General features: G+C 34.4%; 1 protein-coding gene across 1 annotated transcript; it reads right to left on the reverse strand.

Moving 5' to 3' along the window:
• Window positions 1-694: 694 nt before the first annotated feature.
• On the reverse strand, window positions 695-8504 carry LOC136798465 (nose resistant to fluoxetine protein 6-like). The gene is made up of 14 exons (XM_067055079.1): window positions 8123-8504; window positions 7686-7819; window positions 7393-7480; window positions 6714-6825; window positions 6089-6504; window positions 5753-5846; window positions 5376-5468; window positions 4363-4540; window positions 4122-4201; window positions 3662-3802; window positions 3279-3408; window positions 2708-2900; window positions 1487-1629; window positions 695-922 (listed from the first exon to the last, which is right to left on the reverse strand). The coding sequence occupies exons 1-14, from the start codon at window positions 8448-8450 to the stop codon at window positions 794-796; spliced, it is 2259 nt and encodes a 752-aa protein (XP_066911180.1). The 5' UTR covers window positions 8451-8504; the 3' UTR covers window positions 695-793.
• Window positions 8505-9382: the final 878 nt, after the last annotated feature.

Genomic DNA, 9382 nt, shown 5'->3' on the forward strand with positions numbered 1-9382 from the left:
AAAGAAGGTCTGGAGAAAGTTTCAGCTAGATCTTATATCAAGTGTTTAACCACCCTTGATATTTTTCCATATTTAAATGCTTACACATGACCTTTTCATAAATTACGTCATGAACATCACTTGTCTCGTATTCAAACAATTACCATGGTGATTATGTCTCTTGAGATGAGACTGTAAATAATTTTTTATGAATAGGAAGTAGTTTTAATAAAATCCGCTGGAAGTTAATCACCATGGCAATAATTTCAAAACGACACAAGTGATGTTCGTAACGTAATTTATGAAATTGGTTATTGGGTCAAGGGCTATCGTTTGCCATGTTTAGATTGTCTAAAAAGCTTTTACTTTACGAGTGAAAAAAAAATCGGCTAATTTGAGCCATCAAGCCTTAAAATAAAAAAAGAATGTGTCTATGAATCCAATGCGAATCCGTTGTACTAGGAAAATGACACACTTTGACTTAGATTTTTCTTAAACTTTACAAGAATATTGAACTACGCTTTAACAATGTTCACACGTTAGGCAGATTTTCTGCATCGAAATTGTCGTCTAGTAAAGAAACTAAAGCAAAGCAACTTTGACAAGAATGGAAACGACTCCGATTCTGGCTCCAAAAGACAGTACTAATTCTCACTTATTCGTAGCGAAACAGCACCTGGGACGATATGTGAAGGGCCGTAACACGTAAACACTATGCTCAATAAAAAGCCCAAACCTTTAGGTTTTTGTCTTATGTAACCATGACGAGGTTACTCTACTAGGTGTTATATTATAATTATGATTTACCAAAATTCTACTTCTTTCCCCCGGATAGATTTTTTGTTACCATGGTTTCCAGGTTATAGACAGGTAGGTCGATCAGCAATGATAACAAGAAAGCGAACATGTAGGACATCATCAATACTGATAGATAAGCGAATATCTGAAAGAGAAAGAAGAGCAAATAGTAGCTTTGTAATTAACTCTGATGGCACCTATCATAAAGCTACCAATTTCTAAATCCAAGAGTATTTCCAAAGCGACTTTTTCTGTCTGAAAAAGGAGGCTATTAAGGAATCGAGTTGTCAGTTACCTTTTTTTAAGAGTAAAAAAAGAGGGAATACATAGAATGCATCCCCCAGAGCTTAGGGGGGGGCTAAACCATTTTTGCTTGATCGGGGGCTGTATTTTTCAAAAATTTCTGGGGGATAGCTTGCTAGGGGGGCTGAGTGTTGTATAATAGAACCGGGGGCAGAGCTGATAGGTTGAAGATATTTTAAATTATGTTAAAAATCTATGCTGTGGGGAAGGTTTTGTCCCTCTTGAAATTTTTTTTTGCCTGCGGTGCAATAAATTTATCGAGAATTTGAATGCAAAATTTCTTTCATATTTTTCTTTGTGAAGGTGGGGGCTATGTTTCTAGAACTTAGCCGGGGGCTATTTTCCTTACCCTCCCCCCTGGAAAATGCTGGGGGCTGGACCCCTCAGCACACTATGGAATACTCACAGCAGTATCATCTTGGAAATGCCACGGTTTTTCCATCGTTTTGTAATAATAGTTCAAAATGATTGGATGAAGCAAATATGCACCGTACGTCAACCGACCAATCGGTATCCAAAGACTCCATGACAAAAAGGAGTTCACCCAACCTTTAGAAAAGCAATAAGATAGATATGAAGATTGAAAATAATTATAAGTTTGAAATATGAATTGACTTGACATGTCTTGACTCCTTGAATGTCTCTGTTGAAGTGAAGTGCAAAACTGAAAGTGGCTATTTATACATTCTGCAGAATAGAAATGTATAAAATACAGACCAAAAATAATTTATGAAAAATTAATATAAATTATGACAACATATGGAATTGACATATATTGATTAAGAAAATACTGACCAAATCTGAATTTAACTGAAAATATGAAATATATTCAAAATGGTAGAAAATGTGAGTAAAATGCTGACCAAACTGAAAAAGGTAAACAAACATGATGAAAACAAAAGAAAACACGAAAATGACAAACTGCAAAATGGTGAGAGTGCTGTGTGGGACTTGAGACTCATTCAATTAAGGTTAACTGCCTTAACACTCCCCCGACAATTGAAAAATGCTATAAAAATTCTAATTTTTTGGTTTTATTTTATAATAAGGATTTTTAAATCCTTCAAGCCATACAACTGAGTAGATAAATCCATTTCATATATTCCTCGAATCAATACCAATGACCTGACTGATCGATTAGTTTCTCGTTTCGTTTTCTCCTTTGAATTTTGATGTTCCACGGTGGCTTTTCGAACTTTCCCGTCGCGACTTTCTTCAATTTTTCGAACCATGCCATACTGTTGTTTTGTAAACAAGACAATGTCGGAAGATTTGAGATCAATATCATTATTGAACCATTTCGGCTGGTTCATGAGCTTTGCCACATGTGCAGTGAGCCAACATTCAAACTATGCATCAAAAATCTTCTTAATTGATCGTAGAATTTTATCATATAATCGTTTGAAACAGCCAATGGTTCGGTGGGACATCGATCATGTCCTATCCTATCATCGATCACACGTCATTTAATTCGAATTCAATATTTCAATATTGAATTAATTCAACTTTCAAATGGTGTATGGTAGAAGAGTCAATAGATTGTTCTAATTTTATGCGAAGTAAGTAACAAACAAAATGTTGAAAACATAAGAACATATTTTAAACAAATTTTAAACAAAAGCCTTACCGCCCATTCTGTATTGGCAAGCATAAACCACCCACGCCAGCGCCAGCGCCCATGCGAGGCGTGAGAATGCGCCATAAAGGACATTTTGTGCAGTATCGAAGAGTTGACCACCAGGTTTGAAGACGGAGTAAGGACCATAGATGATGGACATCCCTATTGCAGTGGCTACTGCCCAACCCATAAACGTGATCGCCTGTAGAAGAAAATAGGTGGAAGAAGATTTATCAATTTGTAAAGTCATTATTTCACTGATTTCAATTTTCTTTTTGTGTTCTTGACAAATCCTGTACTGTATGCGACTTCCTTTCTCTCACTCCTCCATCAAGATTATCATAGGATGTGCTTTCAAATTATGCTTTCAAAGGCAATAAATGTAACTTATCAAGGATTCTTCCAATTTATCGGATAGGCTCCAAAGAGTTAAAAAATGCAATCCGAATGCGATCTGTTTTGATTTCTCAAAGAGTTGATTTCTTGTTACCAGAGAGTTAAACAACCCCAAGCCGGTATTTATTTAGGCAGAACAGAGATAAATAGATAAGTCAAAAGCAACGTGTGAAGAAAAACTTACAAAGTTAGGTTTTCTGGTCAAATAGATCTTTCTTGAGAACAAGAAACCGAAGAGCAGGCCAATGAGATAAGGATTAATTCGCGTCCATGGTTTCACGTAAACATCATCACCAAATATACCAACTTGTGCTCTACAAAGTGAAAAGACAAATGATAAACACGACACTCAAATGTTCAAACTCAAAAATTCTCATATACAGCGTGCTCATCATTTGTGACTGTTTTCTGTCTTTTTCAATTATATGTACTGTAACTTGACTGTTTTTTTGTTATGCAATATGTCACTTGCAATCAATCAGTTGTTCTATGCAACGGTGCATATCATAAAAGCAGTAAATCCCCTTTCCCTGGGCGATTCAAAAGACGCGTTTATATCTGTGATACCTGTCGTTAGCGGGCACACCAGGCAGCCATGCGATGGATATCAGTGACGGAAGGCCTTTACCAGCGACGATGGCTATGGTAGCGATGGTAGAGAGAAGTATTCCACTACCGATGGAGATCAGCGCTCCTTTTAATTTATATCTGAAAAAGGAATTGGGAGATGTGAATGGTAAAGAATATTCAAAGCTTGTATTTGCAAATGCTTATCTCTCAGGAGGAATATAGAGTCATTGTTTAAAGTTTTAGGTTTGCTTATAAATGTTGAGGAATCCTCAATAATAAAAACCAAGGGATAATTCACCAAACACTCCAAACAGCCAATCACCACTTAGTTAATGGAGGAAATTTCTGGCGAACATTTGGAAAATATATTTTCAAACTATATTTTATAAAGTTTATTTGCTAGTTTATTTTGTAACGGCGGATTTCTATTATTGAAAGGTTAGAAGTTAGAAGTTACCTGTACATGAAGAATAAGAATAGAGGACTGATAACAAAGAATTGCATATCGTTTGCAAGATACCATGACCAACCCAAACACTGAAAATGTAAGATTACAAAAATTGATGTTAAGTAATGTTGCAATTACAAACTTGCATTTAATTATAAAGACTTTCAACAATATATATGGCTGTCTAAAGGATAAATAAATGAAATTGCGAGTAGAGGGGAAGGGGAGGGGAGACTATTCTGTTGCAAACCTCTTCAGCCATTTTCCACGGATAAATATTGTTGATGTATAAGAGATTACTCCACCAATGTTTATGACACTGATCATTTTTAGCCCCTGCTCGCACTAACAAACCATCAGGGCTGTTGACGATGTACGGATACAGGCTAGTCTGGATGAAAATCGCGAACATGTAAGATGGGGTCAACCTAGAGACATAAACAAATAAGAATTATGAGGAGGTGACCCATTAAAAAGCTGATACAGATACTCTTGCTTAAAGAAATAAAGACTGTACAATTAGGAATTTCTGAAAATCCTAAATATGAGAAAAATAAAATTTTGATATTGTAGGGGTAGCGAAATAATCTGCAGCAGAGATGAAGAAGGCCGTGACTTTTGATTGAATCCGAATAAAATGGCGGTTATGCACTCTGGCAGATTTAAGACAATAGAACAAGTACGTCGGAAAGATGCGAAGGAGTGCAGCGCTCGTTAAAAGACTCTGATGATAAGTTCGACATGGTCTAAAACCGCCTATGGTTATGCGCTTGTTGAAAAGATAATAAGGAGTGGAATATTATAAAGTAGAAAAGCTTCAATCAATTTTAGAAAATGCAGATGTTGAAGTTTTCTTTTTCATTTTTTATCTCAATTTTCAAAATTTTTGTCATTTTTTTCTATTTGAATATCTCTCTAATATAATGGTAAAAAGAATGACCAGAAGCGTCATGTTTTTTATTTAAAAACTATATATTCGACCTTCACTACAAGAAGTCTTCGTCAGAGTGTAAAAATCTATCAATAAGAAACATTATAAGAACAAATCTATAATTGGCTAATAAAATGACAATAAAAACAGTTTCGAAAAACTGTTGAAAAACTGTCTCTTTAATATCTTTTCAACAAGCATAAAAGCGCTATTTGATCCGAATTCTATCAAAAGTTACAGCCTTTTTTTCTTCGCTGCATATTATATTGAGACAGACTTTAAGATCAAAATTCAATTTAGATATGTAGGAAGCTTATTATAGAGATTATTACCTTATAAATCGATGCAAGACAAAAGCGAAGAAATTCAATGAACCGTTCATTTTGTCCATCTTCTTTAACGTGATGTAAGCCACCAGGAAACCACTGCAATAAAACAAAGTGTGGAAGGTTTGAATCATAACTTCTGGTTCTTCTATATGTGACAAGATTCATTTAAAAGCATAAAAACCAAAGAAAAATAGCGAAAGAGCAGTAGCAACCAGTTGTTTATTTTTGCCGCCATCTTTGTTTTGACTGTATGGTGAGGTAACGGTAACGGCGGTAACGCAAGAAATGAATTTATGATTTTTTCGGGATATTTTGCAGCATGAAAAATGAGCGATATTCAGCAAATTCACTAAGAAGAACCTTTCAAAAATTTAACTTACCTTAAGAAGAAGAAACTGTCAACAGAAACATAGGCGTTTGCAATAGCTTGGAAAGTGAATCGCTCATTGACTTTAAATACTCCAACAATATTATCTAAAAGAAAAAGATATAACTGTCAACTTTTAGAGGTCAATCCTTTTTTGACAAAATTGACAATCTTCTTGGCAGAAAATCATCTTCCACTATTGAAAACAATAAATTCAAAGTGTAGTGTGGTGGGAATAAGAGAGATTTTTTAACTAGGTTTGCATAAAATGTCATCATTACCCAGATAATAAATGACGACAAAATATCAGATATTTGCAAGTGAAATGTTGAGAGACCAAGCAACTCACCTGGTGCTGTCAAGATACCAAAGAAATAAACATGTCCAAGAATGACCCAAGTCATACTGATTGCTCTGATGCCGTTGATGGATCTGATCGAATCTTTAGGTGCCGACGTACTGATCAACGTTCTTGTATTCTTCAAGATGGAAAAACAGACCAAGAACTGTATTAACCCATTTCCTCTGGTCATTTTGGGTGGCGCCGGCCGGTCAGTGCCGAATCGTGAATAATTGAAATCGTTTTTATCATCTTCAGTATGATTGACAGCTCTTTGCATTGCTTTTTCTTCGGGGTCTTGGTCATATTCTTGGTGATTGTATAGAGATTGTGGTGGCACAAGATTGTCAGGTGTTAAACAGTCTTGGAGTGCTTCAAATGCAGTGCCAAAGAAGCATAACAATCCCAACAGACTCAACACAACACTATGAATGAATTTACAGGTTTGAGGACTCATTCCTAGTTTATTTAGTGAATTTCTTAAAACATAACTGATTCATTCTTCATTCATTCATGAACATAAATGAATAATTTTGTCTCGTCTCTGCTGCTTAGGATTCGATTCTACTCTGAAGAGTTTGAAAAAATTTGCCTGTAAAACTGAATGGAGAACCACAGAAAGTATAAAACTTACATGAAAACAATGGAATCTGTAGGGAGGTCTTTTTTATCGTTGCACAGCACTGGTGTACCATAACTATGATTGAATATTCCGTCAGCTGGGAATGTAACCATTCCTTTAACATCTATTGGTGATGGAAAGAAGGCTTAGTAAGAGAAGGTTTCATGTCACAAGAAAGTTACTAGTATTACAACAAATCAGGCAGAAAGAGCTTTATTGAATAAGTTGCATATTAAACTAGAATATCCCTGAACATTTTCTCTTAATCACACCCTATCATGTTCTTATAATGATAAGCCGTTAATCGAGTCTACACAGCTAAAGGCTTTCCTGAAAGATCCTTAATTTAGGAAAAATATCAAACTCATTTTATTAGAATATATCTTTATTGGGGGAAAATAGTTGACATTTATTTAGTTTAGAGAATCTGGAACAAATAAACCTCAAAATATTTCAAACACTTAGCAAAGCTTCAAAGTTAGCTCTTTTCCTTCTTGTCCTGATACTTTTAACTTGAATTTTACTTGTTCACTTTCTCTCAATCAAAATTCTCAGAATTTAAAGTGATGCAAAGTTGATAGTTTAGCTCCCAATTTGAAATTAACGTTGAGAGTAAGTAAAGTATGGAAGGAATTTTGTTCAGGCAATAAAAATGTTTTTTAATAAGATAATGGAAGTAAATTAAACTTACAAGGAGTTGTTAAATTGAGAAGTTGAAAAACATCACTCTCAGAACAATCTGATGGCAAACAGGTCCCAAATTGACCATAAGTTTGGTTCTGAAACAAATTAAAGATATCCAACATAAAAGCCTAAAGATTGCGGGGAGCGACTATCTTAATGCTCATTTTAAAAGCGTTTTTATTTGTTCCTAAATCAAAAATTGTATTGTAAAGTTTTTAAGAACAGCTAATAAAGGAATATTAAGGGTTCTAGTATCATGGAACGGACGATACCATGAATGAATGGTGAATGATAAGTTACCTTGTTACCCAGTACCCTCATGTCAGCCAAACAATATTTAGCGTTTGGGATTCGATTACACATATCAAATGCACCATTCCATTTCAAATTACCCCAAAATATATTAGCTGGTGGTTTGCCCCATGCATCAACATCTGAAACATAGACATAATTAATTTTACGCAAGGATTTTATCCCACAAAATTTCTTGATCACTAAATTTCAAAAATCTTTGGAATAACTTGTGACACTCATGAAACGTAGTTCTTGCGTGAATTAATCCACTTATGGTATTTAGTTTTTTGGCCTGCAAAAGTATAAAAGCTGCAGCCTTAACATTGTTTTCAAATTTTATAACTTTAGTAGATATCAATATCATGACTATGAAAGGTGTCTTGTCTACCATTGCTTAGTCTTGAACTATTTTATTAAAGCTTTATAAAAGGAAATTTACTTACAATATATAACGCCAGATTTAATCAACCAAGCAATTAAGCCAGCATAATCTTTTTGAGCAATATAAAAAAAGGCTGGTCCAAATATCTTTGCAGCAGCTGCTTTGCATTTTGGTGATACATTTTTTAAATCAGAGTTTTCCAGGTTTGATTTAAATGACGAGTATAGAGATTCAACTTTTTCTTCAAGACTTGAAGCATGGTTGATTTCTTTTCCTCCAGAAAAGTATGATATGGAGTTCAACACATTGTTGATATCACTCGGTGCTTGTCCAAGAACAAACACATTTAAAGATACAAGAGCGACCAGGATCAGTAATCTCATTTTCATTTATTCTTTATGATTGTCTATTTGCGATGTTAGCTAGATGTATAGAAATAGAAAAAAATTAAACCTGATTCCTGAAAGACATGTTAAACATATCCCTCTAAACATTGAATTGTCATTGCGAATAATCTTAGTATCACAACTGACCGTTGACAGTTACCGCACAAGTTCTACAACAGACACTTCTTACAACGGAAGAAAACATGATACTACAACAAGCTGTTATTGAAAGTATATGAAATGAAAGTAAAGGAAATATTGAAACTGAATTACAAGTATGAAAAATGCTCGATGAAAGGCCCAACTTACGGTACTATATATCTTATTGCTTCTGTTACACAAAAAATAACTTTTTTTGCGATCATGGAAGAGGAGGTCTTTTTAGGAGGAATTTTTAATTCAGAAACTGCCTTGAATGCTGTGCATTCTGAAAATTCTAACAGATCAACTGGTAGTTGTACCTATTCGTGTACTGTTGATTTCATACACTGTTGATTTCTTGCCTGAAATTTGTTATCACTAACTTTTGCCAGAAATAAAAGCTTAGACAGGAATCCAATGATTATTATTTGCTTCAAATAAGCAGATTAGTTCAAATTCCATTTGAAAATAGCAATGAAATGTAATCCAGTGTTGCCACGGGTAGGAAACTTTCAAAATTCCAGACTTTTGCCCAAAAACCTCAATTTTTTCCAGATATTTTTGTTTAAAATTGCCAAATTTTTCCAGACTTTAGGTAAAAAACACCAATATTTTCCAGACTTTTTTGTAAGTGACAAAGTATATACAAGTAAAAAAAACGTGCAAAAACCAAAATTCTAAGGTTGTCTTTAACAAAGATAATAAAGTTAACAGTGAAAACAGTACAGTACAGTCTATTTCCAGACTTTTTCCAGACAGGTATGCTATTTCCAGACTTTTTCCAGACTTTCCAG

The sequence above is a fragment of the Clytia hemisphaerica genome, unplaced genomic scaffold (assembly GCF_902728285.1).
Source record: "Clytia hemisphaerica strain Z4C2 unplaced genomic scaffold, Clytia hemisphaerica genome assembly, whole genome shotgun sequence".
NCBI classification, from domain to species: Eukaryota; Metazoa; Cnidaria; class Hydrozoa; order Leptothecata; family Clytiidae; genus Clytia; species Clytia hemisphaerica.